Raw genomic sequence first — 18,214 nt, 5'->3', positions numbered from 1 at the left:
CCACATTCTCAGTTTTTACTGATTTTGTTTGTTTGTTTTGTTTCCCCCTCCTCCCCCCCCAATAAATTCCCTGATTTATTTATTTTTTCTAAGTCATTTGGTTTTTACTGACTTACACCCATTTTTCAGTTCAAATCCCTGTTAGCGGGTACGAGTGGGGAATGGCCCTGGGTCTGTGCAGGACAGGGCAAGTTGCTGCTATGGGCTGGGGGTGGGCAGCAGTGGGCTGTGCTTGGGGTGGGTGGTGGCGATGCTGTGGGTGGGGGGGCTCCAGCCACCCCAAAACTCAATATAGCCTCCCCAACCCTCCCTCCCAGCACTGCTGCCACCTGCCCTGAGTGGAGCCTGGCCCAACTCCGTACCGGGAAGAGCCTGGTGTGGCCCCAGGCCGGAGCGGCAGCCTGTCCCACTGTTCCCCACACAGATCCAGGGGCACATGCCCCCCTGTGCCTCAGGGTGTGTGCAGTGGTAGGAACCACCCCCAGATGAGCTGTGGCTCTGTCCTGCACCCCACCCCACCCTGGCTGGGCAGCCGCTGGCCCAGCCCCACTCCCTTCCTTACCGCAGGGACCTTGATCTTTCCCCACACACCCCTCCCCTTCCACCACAGACTTACCAGCTGGACACAGCTCTCTAAGCTGCCGGGCTGCGCTTCTCACAACCTATGTACTGTGCTGCAGCTGTGCACATGTACAGTGCATTTATTGGGCACATTGTCGGCTTCATTGGGCAAAAAAAGCTGATTTCCGTTGCACTCAATTCTTTATATCGATGCCCGTCCGATATTGGACCGAAGTATCAGTGCACCTCTATAAATCAGTGGTTTCCAACCTTTTAAAACTTGAGGCACCCCATGAACAATGCTAGATTTTAGTTTAATAAATAAATAAAATAAGTAAAAACTGCAGAAAAATAATAAAGCAGTTTTTCTGTTGCAGAGAACGCGACCGTGTTTTGGACACTATGGATTCCTACTTGAAATCTCTGGCTTTATTTTGTAAATCAAGTTTGTGCACCTAAGTGCTAACATTGTATGGCACTCTGCATCACTCTTGAAAGAATCTCACAGCACCGTGGTTGAGAATCACTGCTTTAGACTACTTGGGTGTATGAGGGATATTATCACTGCAAAATGGGTACATGGCCCACACTCAACATTTACGCTGATGGCCGTGTATGGCTAGATAATGCTTTCTAAATCAGACAGTCCCTTGTCCAAAGGATTTGTAGCCTAAAATACATTGATTAATCTGTCCTTGTTGGAATGAGGCATTCTTTTCTCTATGGTTGCCATGTCTTGGCTATCTACTTATTTTTAATGCTTTCTTTGTTTGGAAATTGTGGTAAGGGAGTGTGATAAACATTGAGGTGTTGTTATTTCTTACTGGAATGACTGAAGCTGTCCTTCTGTGATCATTTTGCTCTTTGAAGCCTGGAGGCTTAATTGGAGGTTATAAAATAGGATGTTTCATGTGTCGAACTATGAAGTTTCTTGAGGACAAGGACATGGCAAATATTTCACTGTATTTTAATGATTGCTTTTGCATGTTTTGTTCCCAATAGATGGGAAGATGCTAGTAATTAGGGCTCGGATACAAAGGTGATACAAGCATCTTTTCAGTAATTACACATCTTAAATAAGATCATAGTTGTTTGACCCATAAGCTTAGAAAAATCTGATATTCCATCCTCATTTCATCTTTGAGGTGACATATGTATTGAGACAGTGGCCTGAATTTCCTTATGCAGATAGAAATGGATACCTGTTTTCAGGCTGTGTTCCATGGAACCCTGCTACCATCACAGTCTTCATTGAGAGGAAAGGACTGTGTACGTAGGCTGAAATCCATTGTAATACTTAATTGGTCCCTTTCCTTTCCAGGCCAGGATGACAGCACCTTGGGGTCAGCATGAAGAAAATGACATTGTCACTTGCTTACATATCTGTTCTCTTTTGTATTATGTTAGCATTTAGCAACCCTAATTGAGGTGACTATCTAATTGTGCTAACCAGGCAGTACCCCAAAGAGCTGACCACATAATCACACAATTTACAATCTGCTTAGGGGATAAGTGAAGGAATGAACATACCACGAATGTCTGGCGATCTTTTATTGCTCTGAAACACAAAAATGAGGCTTTGGTTAATGTCCTTTTAATACTTGTGTATACACAATATTTCTTGTGTAAACAAGCTGGGTTACTATATTCTAAGTTGAGCTGCAGCACTTCTAAGAAAGGTGGCCATCCCCATTCTGTAACAGATGAGCTGCAAATAAGGGCATTATTAAAATAGTAACCAAAACATCATTTGCTTTTTCTCACAGCCAAAGAAATGTGTTCAGAAATATCAGAAAATTGATACAATTCATAATTGTTGTCATGGCGTTTGTAGCTGAGATGATGCAGGGAAAGACCGTGCATGAAAGAAGCAAGATTTCATAGTTTCGTAGATGTTAGGGGCTGGAAGGGACTTTACAGATCATTGGGTCCAGTCCCCCTTGTACTCGGGCAGGAAAGATGGCTGGGGTCAGCTGACCTCAGCAAGGCATCCGCTAAGATGCTTTTTTGTGAGATTCTTTTATTGGACCACTTTACAGTTGAAAGAGATGTTAATCACGCTTTTGGGTGTAAAATGCCCTTCCTCAGATATTACCTCCCAAATCTTCTCCCACAGTTTGAGTGGAAGTTGTACAAAAACTGTAGCTCTGTTTATGTGCTACCATTTTTATCTCTTCTGCTAAAAGAAATAGTATTGTGCTTGGGTCTTGAGAGATTAAAAACATTGAGTGAGGCCGGGAAAACTGTGGTCAACAGCTTTTAGGTATAGAAGTCAAGTCAGGCATTACAAAAGGAGAAGATAAGGTAACATGTTTCTGTTTCCCAGCAGAAGCTGGGAGCAGTGTCTTGGTTGCTAGTTTAGAGTGAGGGGAGCTGTACTTTTTTCCTTCACCTCAAATTCCTTCAAATAAGGGTCTTTATGCTATACTCATAACACTGCATGTGTTGCTGTAAAGGGGATTTCTTGCCTTTTTTTGTCTTCCTCTCACAGACTTTTTCTTTATTTCTGCATCCAAAATTACCTCTGTAGTTTTGTTTCTTTCCCAAACCATTTAATAAAAGCTGAGAAGTATCTGGTCTGTATTATTGCTCAGAATGCAACAGTGAAACTGTTCTGATGTTTAGCATTTTCTGTTGCTGTTGCTCTGGCAATGATAGCATATTAGGCAGATTTGGAGATGTTTGTTGGGAGACTGGCATGACTGCTCAGAACATGTTGGCTTAAATCCATGAATTAGAATAAAAATATTTATAATCATTTGTACCTCAAGTATTTAGAGTATTCTATATTGGTCTGCAGCTAATTATTTTGGGCTCCCCTGGCAGTATAAGTTGATTATTCCAAATAAATGGGGTTAAGGACCTTTATTCAGTAGTTGAAAGAGAGAATGTACAGTTATACTCAATGTCTTAATTGTGTAATAGAAAATACACTTTTGACTAACTGTTGTTTCCTTTCCCACTCTAACTTGTTCCAACTGTGTGAATTTCAATGTAGTGAGAGTGGTTTTTATTTGTGAGCATTTATAGGGCCTGAATTCTAACTGGTAAGTCTGACTGCAGATTAGATTTGCATATGCATAGACAGCTATGTGCATCTAAACCTGTCTTAAAAATCAGACTTGCATGCTTTGCCTGGTTGATAGGACAGCTATTTATATAAAGGATGTTGGTGGGGGGAAAAGAGCTGAAGGTAAATTAACTTCTTTTTTTTAACTGTAACACAGAACCAGCCAGGGTTAACATGCTACTGAAGCATAAAGTGCCAGGAGTAATTTTAAATGCTTTGATATTTATTTATTCATGCCTCCCTATGCTTGCATGTTGGATGCATTTATCTGAGAACATACTCACATATGAATTGTCATTCACTGGGTCAGACTATAGTCCATCTTGCCCAGTATCCGGTGTCACATAGTGGCCAAGAGTGGGTGGTGAAAGAGAGAGTGAACTGGGTATGACCAGGGTATTTTCCACATTCCTCTTGCACTTGCAGCCTCTAGCTCTTGAGGCCTAGGAAGTTCTAATTCGGAGGCTGCACCCCTAACTCCCATACTCAATAGCTGCTGAAGCCCCTTTCCTCCAAGAATTTGCCCAGTCCTTTTTCGAATCTGGCTAAACTGTCAGTTTCCACAACATCGGGTGGCAGTAAGTTCCATGCTTTAATTATGCTTTATGTGAGAGAAAAAAATTCCTTTCGTTAGTTTTAAACGTACTACCTACTAGTTTCATTTTCTGACCCCTGATTCTTATATTGTGAGAGATTTAGTAAATAATAACTTCCTATATACTTTCTTTTCGCCACTTAGTGTTTTGTAAACCCTTATCATGTTCCCCCTCAGGCATCTCTTTTTTTTTTTTCTAAATGGAGTATACTGGCTTCTCTAGTCTCTCCTCCTACAGAAGTCTCTCCATACCAGTAATAATTTTTGTTGCTTTTCTCTGGACTTACTCTGATTCTTCTGTATCCTTTTTGAGGTATGGGGGCCAGAACTGCGCACAGTATTTAAGGTGTGGATACACTATGGATTTATAAAGGGGCATGGCAATACAGTTTTGTTTACAATTCCCTTCTTAAAAATCCCCAACATTTTGTTTGCCTTTTTGTAGTTGCTGAGCACCGAGTTGGTGTTTTTAGCAAATTCTCAGATCTCTTTCCTGCATGGTAACAGCTAATGTAGAACCCGGCATAATGTAGGTATAGTTTGGGTTATTTTTGCCTGTGTGTAATCACTTTACACTTATCTACATAGACTTGCACTTGCCTTTTAGTTGTCTATTGACTCAGTCGTGCCAGATCCTTCTGTAGTTCCTCAGTCTGCCTTGGTCTTTACCACTTTGAATAATTTTGTGTCATTGCACATTTGACCAACTCTGTTCCTTCCCCATAGTGTATGTGAGAGCTTCACATATCCAGAAAGCTGAGTTTCTTGTGACTAAGGCTTGGAAAATTTACTGTGTTTTGACTTGGGACTAAATTTACTGGCCAGAGGTAGCTGGTGGGTGCTCCTTCAGAGAAGTTCAAGACAAAGCCCAGCCTCTGCTACTTCAGGGTTAAGGGGAAGAAGAATGCTGGTTTTGTACTGGATTACAATCTCTCTACGTGCCACCTGGGATCTTCATTACTTGTACTAACAACTGTGTGTAGGTGCAGTGAATAAGTGTCCTTTTAGTAAAGGTAATGTGCTGTTAATTTCTGGCAGTGTTGCAACTAAGATGTCACTGATACTTTGTCATTAAGAAAATGAAGAGCAGTGGTCATAGGACTTAGGAAAAATATTTTTTTCTATGTGACTTTTTGCCCTAGTTAATTTGAAGTGCAGCTGTTGCTTGGCCTCCTTTTTCTGGATGCTATAGTCATACTGCTGCCTTTCTAGATAAAATGAGCAATGAATACATTTTACTCTGCCAGGCTTCTCATATGTTTTAATGTACTTGTCTTTCAGTACCAAGATAAAGAAGAAGTTGTTTTGTGGATGAATACAGTAGGACCCTACCACAATCGCCAAGAGACATACAAATACTTCTCTCTTCCCTTCTGTGTGGGATCAAAAAAAAGCATCAGCCATTACCATGAAACACTAGGAGAAGCACTTCAAGGAGTTGAACTGGAGTTTAGTGGTCTGGACATAAAATTTAAAGGTAGGTATTTCAAAGTGCATTTAAGTCACTAAAACCTCCTTATGTTTATTCATTTTTTTTACACGCTTTTCTTATTGTTTGTCTTATTTGCTACTGCAGATAATCTGTTATACTCTGAGTTTTGCACTATGTCTTATTTAAGGAACTTCTTTTGAAGCAGTTAAACAGAATTAAGGAATTTCAAAAATGTATTTTCTGGCAATACTGATCCAGTTCACATATAAACAGCAGTGGCACATGGATGTATGCTGGACTGTTACTGGTTTGGGAGGGGTCATATACTGTGTCCTTTTTCCCCCCAGATGTTTTCAGGTGAATGAAAGTTGAACATGCAGCTAAAATAGTTATGGGTTTTGATAGTTTATTGTTAAGGGTTTTTTTGGGTGGGGTGTCTGGTCCCGTCCCCCCCCTTCAGCTGTGCTGATCACATCAAGCTCCTGTTAAGGTCAACATCATCTCTGAAAAACCCAACCAAAGTTGATGTTGAATACGTCGCTCTTTTTTTTTTGTCTTCCACTGTTAAATATACAATATTTTGATGGGGGTTTCTTGGGGAAGGCAGAAGATTTTTTCTTTTAAGATAAAAAGCAAATAGAACACAGGATCAAAAAGCCTCCAATGAGTCTGCTTTATAGGAATTCCAAAAGAAATTTTTGTACCATCAATTTGTCTTGATAATGCAATACTTGAACCTTTATTGCTTCCAAAGCTGAAAATAAATGGGATTTGGACTGAAAAGAAGGAAATGACATAAAGATGTTCACAGTTAATTTTTAATCTCCGCCGGCAAATCAATAGAAAGAAATAGAACTTCCAAGTGTAAAACAAATGACAAAAAAGGAAAATAAATATTTGAATGCTGTTTGTATAGCAGGGGTTCTCAATCCCCAGTCAGCGGCCCAGTGGCAAGCCACAGTGGGTTGGCTGCCAGTCCGCAACATGTTTGGCTGATAGACTGGAAGTGGCTGTGGACTGTGCCCTCCCCGGAGCTGGGTGGAGAGGCCACAGCTCCTTCTTCAGGGCCTGCAGCAGTGCAGGGTTTGGCCCACCTGCCCGCCCGGGGGATGGGGGTATGCTTATCTATCTTCCAGCTGGAAACTCTAGCTGCATTTGGCTGTGACTGCTGGGCTGCGGTTTGCTGGGCTGCAGCATAAAAACTTTGGGAACCCATGTTTTGTAGCATTCAAACTTTTTGACTTTTCCAGTATAAACGTTTGTAACCTGCTATAAATGATTTGAGTAATGTGATCTGATGCTCTAAGCACCATGGATGAATATGCTTTGAAATTTATACCATGCTTTCTATTTACCAGTGAGAAATTTTAATAACCCTATGTGGGGGAAAAAAATACCTTAAGTTTCTCCTGAAAGGGCGAAGTGTACTGTGAAAACTGCATTAGAAATGGATAGAGAAGACATAAATGAGGTCTAGTGGGTGTGTGCTGTTGAGGAGCCTCCAGCTCCATCATTGCTAGAAGATATAAGGTGTAAGGATTCCTGTTGGACCCCTCTGTGTACTTCTATGGTAGGCTTCTTGACTCCATCTCACTGGAAGGTAGAGGATCTTTCCTGAACCTTTCAGCACCTGAAAAGGAGCTTGTTTGCACATATTCTTATGTGTCTGCCTAAAATGAGATGCCTTTTATGCTGAGGGTTTAGAGTTTGGAGAAGAATCCTGTTCCGTCTTTCCACCCCAGGTCTGTCTATCTAGACTTTTTTTGAGGGGGTAGTCCTATCTGAAAAGCTCTTGGGTCTTCTCTGAAGTTGCTCAGAACTTCAGAACTGTAGCCCGTGACTCAAATCTTGACACTTCAACGTGTTTGCAATTTCTTCTTGGCACAAGTAAACTTGACTATGCATTCTACCCAGTTATGTCATGTCACAGCAGTTGCAAAGGCACTTGAGCTGTCTTCCAGCTAATTTGGGAAGATGGCACTGCATTGACTTAGGTTCACTTCACATCTGAAATATTTACTGTGCTACCATAAAAGCTGGGAATGTCATTATTGCAGCACTAAAAATCTGACACTTCATTGATTTTTTTTTGATTTTTTTTTCCCCCCCCATCTTCGAAAATGGGAAATGCAATAACTATGCAATGTAAAACAAAACAGATCCTTAACATTTCAGTTTTGATAGTTTAAAGTGCTGCTGCCTATTTTAAAATAGTTTGCAATGTGATTAAATTGCATTTGTCCTTAACAAAAGATAAAACAGATAAAGCTCCCCAGACCTTAAAAACCATCAGAATTCAGTGGAAGCTTCTAAATGTTTGCAAAAGGCTTGTCAGCTGCTCTGTTTCTGTGAAGTTTTTACAGCGAATCCCTAAGATGCTGTCATGTGTGCTGCATGACTTATGCTATAGTGGCAGAATGATCCAGTTTTCCTTACTGGTTGACTATTCATTGTTGCCTTTGTGGCTTTTAAAAATAGCTACCCTAGTGGCAGCCACTACTGGGATATGGGTTGATTACTTCATGATGGTCAGCTGCAGCCACCCTAAATGTTGCTGTAGCTCCTTCCCAGAGCCACCATGCGCCTGGTGCAGCCCCAGCTCTTCCCGGCTCAACCTCCGGCTCCCCCCATATTCTGGGAAGGCCAGGGCATGCAGTGGCGCTGGGAGGGAGCTATGGCAATGTTTGGGGTGTCTGTAGCCCCCTCCATAGCCTTCACCTAGACCCCAGTGAGAAGAGCCCTGCACAGCCCTGGCTCCAGCCTTCAGCTTGCTTGCCCTGCCCTGCCCTGCCCTGCCCTGCCCTGATCCGGGGGCACGCCCCCCCCAATAAGCCACAGGTCTGCCCCGCGCCTTGCACCACTCTGCCCCTATTCCCTCCCTCCCTCACTGAGCTGGGGGCAGCTCTAGGCACCACCTTTGTGAGAGGGGGGTGCAAAAATAACTGCTACCACAGCAGTGGTGATCATGCTGCTGTGATTGGCACCCCAGCAGCCAGTGCTGCCCCAGGCATTGTATGGCTGTCCTGGGCACGGAGCTGCCCCACTACACCTTGGAGTAGCAGGATTTGCATTTACCTAAGATGAAATAATGTTCTGGTTTCAGTTAATCTAATAGATCTGTAATCCCTTTAACATTGCTGGGTAGGTACATTGGATCGTTCATTGATTGATAAATTGTCTTCATATAACCAGGGCTTTTAAAACCTACTCAAAGCTGGCAAGTGGGAATCTCTTTTTGTGGGAATCCAAGATATTGGTTTTTGTAGAAGTGAAGCTTTTACTAGCTAGAATGTTTTTTAAGTCTGTGTAAGATCCTATTGTACTAAATATAAATCTAGGTAGTGGTATTGCCTGGAGTCTGTAGACAGAACTCTAGTGTTAGTGCTTCTGATAATAACTTGTTAGCTTCACTCTACCAGAGTTTGACAGTACAAATCAATTTAAATGTGTCTATTCATAACCCTTAGGGCAATCATGAAACTGTCAATAGTGTCAGTTTCATGTTGTTGTCTGAGGCCCCCCTCCAGATGTTATTTTGTATAGTGCTAAATTAGTACAAAATGTGTAGCTCTACTAAGAATAAAGTGCCGTGGGTGGTCACACATTCAACACCCTTTTTCTGAAGCTCTCCAGGCAGGGGGTGATTATGGGGCTTTTGAAGGGCTTACAAAGCCATCTGAATCTGATCTCAGGCTACCACTGAGCCCTTGAAATTTCCTTGTGCTTTAATGGGTTGCTGGTTTGGGAATATCAGCAATCCTTAAAAGTTCCAGGGTTGCAAGAAGACCCCTTATTCTTGCTGCCAGGCTGCAAGGGTGATGGAGATTCCTGTGAACCTCTAAGGGTGGTAGGGGCTGATTAGTCCCAATAAGCCCCTGTCAGTTAAACAGAGCCCTGTCACCTTTGCTGCTGGACAGGTAGCTATGGGGGGGAGCTGTGGAAGAGGCTGATCCAGGGTCTGTGCCCTTAATTAGCCCCTGCCTTCACCATGTGCATTGGAGGCAAGGGTAAAGAGGATCTCACAAGGAGCCGGAGTTAATGGATTGGGGGTGGTGGGGCTGAAGACCACTTAATCGGACTCTACTGCTTCTTGCAGGGAACACCTTCACCCTTGTCTCCTAACTGGGCCTGTTATGTGGGGCTGGGGGGTCTCTACTCACTGTCCTCTTTTTCCCCTTCCCCCCTGCACTGGAACCTTTAAAAGACAAGTAAACAGCCTGGCTCTGGGGACCTGCTTATCAGTGCTGCCATATGCCCAGAAATGTAAAGAGCACATGGCACCTAGCAATTCTTCAAAGTATTTGGCTCTTGGGCTGCCTGAGAATGGGGAGCACTAGTTTTCCTTGCCTTCTCTAGTTGCCACCAGGCAGCAACAGGGGCAGGGCAGTCAGCAAGTCTTCCTGACTGCTTGTGCTAAGTGGGCTGTGCAGGAAGCCAGAGGTGAAGCTGTTGGCTCCAAGTGGAGGGGAGGTAGAACAGAGCATTGTGGGATTGTGGAGGGTAGACACCTGGCCAGGTGTCAGATTTGTCCTAGCACAACAAAGTTATTTGAATCAGCAACTTTTTTGTTGTGGATCTGCAGCTGTTGTCATGGATCAACCATTTTGGGGGTTGGAGGTGGGGGGAAAATTCCTTTAATATCTGGCAAGTTACCATTTGTTGCAGGAAACTTGCACATATCCTGCAACAAATGGTATGTTTTCAGGTTCCTGGGAGACTTCTTAAGTAGAAGTAGGTATGATAAGTGCTTTAGAAGAACCCTTTTTATTTATTTATTTATTTATTTATTTATTTATTTATTTATTTTACAGTAGCCAAGAGTTGTACAGCTCAATAAGGTAGTGGAAACTCTCCTGCCTTAAATATTCAGGGGACTTTAGAAGGGACAGGGAAGGAACTGAGAAGCCCTTTCTCTCTTTGCCTATGAGGGTGAACTCTGATTCATTAAGAAGCCAACCTGGCTGAAACTGAGACAAAATATTGACCATTCTTCATTTTACCTACAGCCTGTTTCAGTTAATTATTTTCTCTTAGCAGTTGGGGATAAAGAACTGAGGTTCTTGGTGGGACAAGGCTGTCTTTGTGCCTTCGTCAATCCTTCTATCTAGTGGTAGCTAATAGGTGAATGAGCCTAGGGAGGTGTATGTTAACTTCTAGCTCAGCATATAATATTTAATTTGTATACTAAAAGTCCAGTTAGACTCTTTATTTCCCCTTAATGGTACAGCTAGCTGCCTTATTACCTGTGCACGTGCCAGATCTCATGGGGGACCCAAAAAGATTACCACTAGTCTAACCATTTGCTGTCTGCCTGGCCCTCTGTGTAAATTGTGGGAATGTTACACAAAGCCAAACCAAAATAAGTATCTGCTCTTCTTTTCCTCCCGTTTCCTCCCCCCCGCATAAGCTGAGGGGGGCGGGATCTATGGCATCATTCAGATTTGTTAAAACAGAAAGAGTATTTTATAAATCTAAAGAGCTTTAGTTAGCACAAGGGAATCTATTTGTGTGTTAAAAATAAATTATAAGTTAACATTTCTCCCTTAAAAAGTGGATTGCACCACCAAATGATACTGTTATTCACTCAAAAACAATTGCTACCATACTGCAGTATTTACAGGTGGTTATGGATTTTGTTGTGAAGGAAAGCAGCATCCAATCCAAATTTTTAGAACGTGTCTGAAAATGGTAAGTAACAGGAATGACAGAGGCTGTTGTTTCTGTTGACTGCAAGTAAATGCTACAACAAAAATGCATTTAATCTTTCATTTAGTAAAAGTACAATGTGTCTGATTTTTTTCTCGTTTATAAGGCCAATTTATTTCAGTTATTTTTAATTGCATCGTTTTTGCGTAGAGTTTTGGAGCATTGTGTCTCTTGACAAGAGTGTTCCTTAAATGCAGTAAGAGCTGTGTATGAAGAATAGAATTTGTGTGACTTGGGTCACTGGTGAATACTGGGGGTTTCTGTTTCAAGTAGGTCCAAAGAATTTTTCCTTTTTATTTCTTCTGTTTTCCAAATTGTTGCTTGACTTCCAAAAGAGAAGCTGTACAGTGAGTCTGTTCCTGATGGACGATGCAGTTTTCATACTAGCTTTTTGGTGGGAGAAGTCTGTCTTTGTATCTTCACGTATAAAATGAAATCAGTGGATTGTGGTGATCTGCAGCAGATATTCCTCATTCCTCCTTCTCGTCAATTTTTTTTTCTGTCCACTATGGAAGCTGCAGCTTTCCGTGTTGGGGTAGAAGTGGGATTTCAATAAACTCAATTCAATTTTAAAGTAAAGACAGAGTTGACAGCAAAGGGAGGAAGTGGACTGTTACGACAGCTGTAGGTGACTGAAATGCTAAATGAAGAGGCTTTTTTTTATCTTGAGGCATAAAAGGGATATAAAGCCATTCAGCTAGCTGCTTGTTCTTTCCCATTTCTAGATCAGCCATTCATTTGATACGTGAGGTTCAGAGTTGGGGGTGGAGGTAGGTCAGAGTTCCTGCATTCTTTCTGTTTACTTCGTCTAAATCGTGATGTGACCCAAGTCTTACTTGAATAATCCTGCAACATGATAGACATCTGTAGCTCAGTGGCTGCTTTCTGTTCACCTAAAGGGTAGGATTTTTCTTTTAAATTTAAATAGTTTCCTTCATAAGGATGTGTACAGATGCTTGTATTGAAGTGACATAAATAGCCAGATGGGCTGAGCGTTTCACCTTTTCAGATGTATTTAAGATTAAATTTTTCTTCCTATCCATTATTTTAGACCACATGATTTAAATCAGCATCTGTTAAGAGCTGGAAAGAGAATTTGTTACTCTTAATTTCCTTTCTCAAACTATTTTCTTCAGTTCTGCAAATACAAAACATCTCCAGATTAACAAGTCAGAAGGGACAGGTTTGTTTTCTCTCTACAGGTTGCTTGGGGTTTTATTTAGAGGCTGTGGGAAAGTAGTTCATAACAGCTTATTTCTGAATTGTTGACTAAAGAGAAGCTTGATCATCACTGGAGACTACTTCCTGCAAGTGTTGCAGAGATCAACTAGGGCCTGTGCTCTTCTTGACCTACTGCTCTCAAATGGGAAAGAATTGGTGGGGGATGTAGAAGTGGATGGCAAGATGGGCAGCAGTGACCAAGAGATGTTGGAGAATCGTGACAAAAGGAAGAAAGAAGAGCGGCAGAGTATAGACCATGGACTTCAGAAGAGCAGACTTTGACTCCCTCAGGGAACTGATAGGCAGAATCCCCTGGGAGGCCAGTCCAAGGGGAAAAGGAGTTCATGAGAGCCAGTTGTATTTTAAAGAGACTTTACTGAAGGTGCAGGAACAAACCTTTCAATGTGCAGGAAGAAGGGTGAATATGGCAGGTGACCAGCTTGGCTTATCAGACAAGTCTTTGCGTAGCTTAAACATGAAAAAGAAGCTGACAAAAAGTGGAAGCTTGGACAGATGACTCTGGAGGAGTATAAATATTGCTTGAGCATGCAGGGTTGAAGTCAGAAAAGCCAAAGTGCAATTGGAGTTGCAGCTAGCAAGGGATGTGTAGGGTAATAAGAAGGGTTTCTTCAAGTATGTTAGCAACAAGAGGAAGGTCAGGGAAAGTGTGGGTCCCTTACTGAATGGGGGATGCAACCTTGTGACAGGTGAGGAAAAGGCTGAAATATGCAGTGCCTTTTTTACCTCAGTCTTCACAGGCAAGGTCAGCTCCCAGACTACTGCACTGAGCAGCACAATTTGGGGAGAAGGTGGGAGCCCCCAGTGGTGAAAGAGCAGGTTAGGCACTATTTAGAAAAGCTGGACGTGAATAAGTCCATGGAGCCAGATGCAATGCATCCAAGGGTGCTGAGAGAGTTGGCTGATGTGACTGCAGAGCTGTTATCTTTGAAAACTTATGGCAATCAGGTGGGGTCCCAGATGACTGGAAAAGGGGAAATATAGTGCCTCTCTTTAAGAAAGGGAAGAAGGAGGATCCAGGGAACTACAGACCAGTCAGCCTTCCCTCAATCTGTGGAAAAATCATGGAGCAGGTCCTCAAGGAATCCATTTCTAAACACTTAAAGGAGATTAGGAGCAGTCAGTTTGGAGTCACCAAGTGCAAGTCATATCTAACCAACCTGATTGCCTTCTATGATGGGATAACTGGCTCTGTGGATGCGGGGAAAACCGTGGACGTAATATGCCTTGACTTCAGCAAAAGGAATCGATTTTAAAGCAATTAAAGAAAGTTTTTTGCAAAAATCTAGTTGATCTAATAAAAGATATCACCTCTACCATGAGTTCCGATTCCTTTTGCCTCTAAACCAATCTTGGATACTTGACTTTAGCAAGGCTTCCGATATGGTTTCTCACAGCATTCTTGCAAGCAAGCTGAGGGAACTTTGGGTTGGATGAATGGACTAAGTTGGATTGAAAGCTGGCTGGATTGTCAGGCTCAACAGCTGGTAATAAATGACTCAAAGTCTAGCTGGCAGCAGGTATCAAGTGGAGTGCTCCAGCCCCCAGGGGTCAGTCCTGGGACCACTTTTGTTCAATATATTCATTAACTGTGTGGAAGATGGGATGGATTGCACTCTCAGCAAGTTTGCGGATGACACCAAGCTGGGGAGTGTAGTAGATACACTGGAGGGTAGGGCTAGGATTCAGAGTGACCTAGACAAATAGGACAATTGGGCCAAAGGAAATCTCATGAGGCTCAGCAAGGGCAAGTGCAAAGTTCTGCACTTGGGACGGAAGAATCCCATGCACCAGTACAGCCTGGGGACTGAGTGGCTAATCAACAACTCTGCAGAAAAGTACCTGGGACTTACAGTGGACAGTAAGCTGGATATGAGTCAGCAGTGTGCCCTTGTTGCCAAGAAGAGTAACAGCATACTGGGCTAGATTAATAAGAGTGTTGCCAGCTGATCAAGGGAAGAATTATTCCCCTCTATTCCGCACTGGTGAGGCCACATCTGGAGTACTGTGTCCAGTACTGCCCTTCCCGCCCCTCCTCCCCACCAAAAGGATGTGGACAAGTTGGAGTCCAGCAAAGAGCAGCGAAAATGGTTCAGGGGTTGGGGCACATGACTTGTGAGGAGAGGCTGGGCTTATTTAGTTTGGAGAAGACTGAGGAGTTTGATAGCAGCCTTTAAGTACCTGAAGGGTGGTTCCAAAGTGGATGAAGCTAGACTGTTTTCATAGGTGACAGATTACAAAACAAGGAGCCAGTTGCAGCAAGGGAGGTTTATGTTGGATGTTGGGAAAAACCTGTCACTAGGAGGGTGGTGAAGCACTGGAACAAGTTACCAAAAGAGCCGAAAGGTGGAATCTCCATCCTTGGAGGTTTTTAAAGCCTGGCTTGACAAAACCTTGGGTAGAATGATCTAGTTGGGGCTGGTTCTGCTTTGAGCAGGGGGCTGGACTAGATGACCTCCTGGGGTCCCTTCCAACCCTGATTTCCTATGATTCTATGAACTGTTCTCATTTTTAATATTTGAATGATTTGCCTTTCCCTATGCCTATAGTGTCCCTTGTAGTTAAGAGCTTTTAAAATAAAATGCTCTGGAAAGTATTGTTGACCTAGCATTAAAAGCAGGTATAAAATATTACGTGGTATGACTGAAGTTCTTTCTCCTGTAGCCTAGAGCTGTGTCCCTACCAGCTCTATCTGTCATGTGCTTTAATTCCAAAAAGTGGGTAAACCTTATTTTGCTTATCTTGCCTTATCTTGTTTTGATGTTCAGACATCACAAACCTTTATTAACATTTAGAAATACAGCATTCATTGGTCCATGTGCAACTATCAGTACATTTTCTCTTTAAAAATGTTTCTTCATTGACAACCTAAGAATGTGGTTCTTCATGGGCCCAAGTTCTAATCTTTCATTATATTAATATCCATCAGCTGTCTTTGCATCTTTACATACTATATTTACTCTCATACTATGCTCACCTAAATTAGGCTTCCAAGATTGGGGTGCAGTGATGAGGTTGCACTCTCCTTTGATTCCTGTTCCACCCAACCAACTGCCTGGCAATAGCAGTGGCATTTCTAGTTAGGCAGCAGTGAGGGGGTCAGTTGACTTCATGACTCAGTTATAATATACCTGTTTCCTGTTAATTGCTCTTCAGTCCACAGGTGTTTATGATTCCCCCTCCCCCTTTTAATGGTCTTGATGTTCTGTTAATTAAGCTATCAGCAGTTATGCTGTCTATTATGTACTCCTGGTCTCTGTCCTCCTACATTGCAGTTCTGCAACACTGTTTGTAGCTTTCCCCAAAATTGTAGACCTGTCTGTGAAGTCCAGTTTTCAGCAGTAGCTATAGTATCAGTCTTTGGCAGAGCAGTCAAGAGCTGCCAACAGTTCAGTTATAGCTTTTGTCTTAGTAGAAAGGCAGGATGAGCAAACTGAAAATTAGGCTCTGTCCCTGCTCCATACAACCATAACTACGGAAAAATCTCTCTTTCTTCTTCCTGCTTTCCCAAATACAAGCCACGTGTCTTATTTTCTGGAGGCGGATGGAGGGGAGGTGGTGTGCAATAAAAGAATATTCTCAGTTAACATGCACGCTATACCTGGATATAGTAGCAGGGCATATCCTTGCATTGAGTCTGAATAGTTTGCAATCCCAAGTAAGGTCTCTTCCAATACAAAAGAGTAGAGATTGAAATGAATTGAAGAAGGGTGTTTGTGCGTGAAAGCTTGCAAAGAACAACTTTCCAACTATTTAGTCAGTCTAATAAAAAATATCACATCTACCCAAAGAATCTTGTCTAAAATTAGAAATTCTTAAATTTAAGAGTTCTGAAACCAGATCTTTGTGATATGTGCCTGAAGGCTAGCTGTACAGCCTCTTCTAATTAAGGCTTTAATTGCTCATTTCTAACAAAGTCAATTTTGGTTATTGTAAAAGTATTTATATCTTTTCATTGCATCAACTGTCCTGTCACACTTGTGTAGGATCAGCGCAAGAGGGTGAAGTTTATCTTATCTCCAGCCTGTTTATTTCCATGAATGCATGAATTTTTCAGGTGGTTTAGAAATGAGTCCAAGTGGGTTTTCATTTCTATTCTTTTCTTCATAGTTAAGTTGGGTAAAAGAGAGGATAGGTGATAGATGTCCCAACTCTTTAAGGGGTGCAATCAAAATCTAGAATTTGATGTTTTTGTCTTCTTGGAAGTGTGGGAGACTTTAGAGTGCTGGCAGTTAGTTCCCACCAGTTCTAGCAGTGGTAAACTGCAACAGTTTTCAGGCAGAAGTGCCAAGAGTGACTGGATCCCTGTTTGAATGTGGACTGTAGCTGAACTGGTGGTAGCACTGATGAGAATATTCTGGTAAAGTGGCTGTGCCTATGAATTAACCATTAGGCTGATTAGGTTATCTCATGGCTTTTCCATGGCTGTTGGGCTATCTCATGGCTGATTTTTTTTTTTATTTTTTTTTTTTTTAACCTTTTTTTTGTGTCCCTGCAATTAAGTTGTTCCAAACTGCATTTTCGTAACAGATGGGTTAAAAATGGTGCCATTGCAGAACAATGTGAACTTAAATTTGCAAATTTAATGAAGACCTGCCTAGGAAGACATTTACATGCACTATCTAGCCATACAAAATGTTAATTAAAATATTCACAGTCATATTTTTCCAGAAACAATTAAGAAGGAAGGAAGATGTTCTATCAAGAGAGCTCACTTTGAAGATATTATGTATTATAACTTTGAGGGATAAAAAAGAAAAGTAATCCTAATTAAACACCTAAAAGCAAAAGAAGGAAATTGGCATAAATTTGAATGGAGCTAGCTAACAGGGCAGGAACCATATTGGGACTGTCTCTGCTGTGGCACTAAACCACAGAGGGAATGTACTGTCCATGACAGCAGTAAGGAAGCGTTATGGCATATTTTCTGTGCAATTTACACTTGCAGAACAGCTTGCTTGAATCCATCTGGAAATCCCTGAACACAGCAATCACTCACGACTTTGCTTTTTCTACTAGATCTTGAGGGAAGCACCCATTTTATTTAATCTGAGTCACTCTGGGGGAAGCTGAGGCTAGTATTTCCAAAACAAATGTTCTTTTACTTGGAAGCTGGTAAGATGAGGGGTGTCTGAGAAGTGATAATTTAAGAGCCCGCCCTGTGTTGTCTATTTGCTCCTCTTAAGCAGTAACAAAGGAGGATCTGCAGGTTCCACACACATATGGGACCTAATAACAGGCCTGTCCTGTCTTATGTGATGATGTTACTGACTTGTATTGCCTAGTGGTTTTAGCTTCCTTTTGAATAAGAATATAGTGAAGCTAATCCAATTTGTTAGTCACTAATTGGTGATATATAATATAAATAATGTTTTTTTGGGTGGTTTTTTTTTTTTTGTGTTTTTTGTGAGGTGTTTCATTTTAACTATGGAAAATGTGGATTCTGGGTTACTTTTTTAATCCAAAAATTGGGTTTGTTGGGGGTTTTTTTTATCAGAGAAAACCAGGATCCCTGGTAATTTGTAAATACTGATATAGATCACCTCCATGGCATGGGAATTATTGCAGAGGTTTCATTGTCCAAAATGGCTTTTCACCTCTATACATCTCA

The 18,214-nt window shown here is 41.9% G+C and overlaps 1 protein-coding gene across 1 annotated transcript in view; it reads left to right on the top strand.

Moving 5' to 3' along the window:
* The window catches only part of TM9SF3 (transmembrane 9 superfamily member 3), a 160,324-nt gene that overhangs the window by 9,855 nt on the left and 132,255 nt on the right, over window positions 1-18,214 (top strand). The window contains exon 2 of the mRNA XM_019502487.1: window positions 5,508-5,703. Coding sequence (XP_019358032.1) covers window positions 5,538-5,703 — 166 coding nt within the window. The 5' untranslated portion in view covers window positions 5,508-5,537. The remainder of the gene's footprint in view (window positions 1-5,507; window positions 5,704-18,214) is intronic.

This window comes from Gavialis gangeticus, unplaced genomic scaffold, assembly GCF_001723915.1.
Source record: "Gavialis gangeticus isolate Ggan-Ray unplaced genomic scaffold, GavGan_comp1, whole genome shotgun sequence".
Lineage (NCBI taxonomy): Eukaryota > Metazoa > Chordata > Crocodylia > Gavialidae > Gavialis > Gavialis gangeticus.
This window is presented reverse-complemented; position numbering and strand designations above follow the sequence as displayed.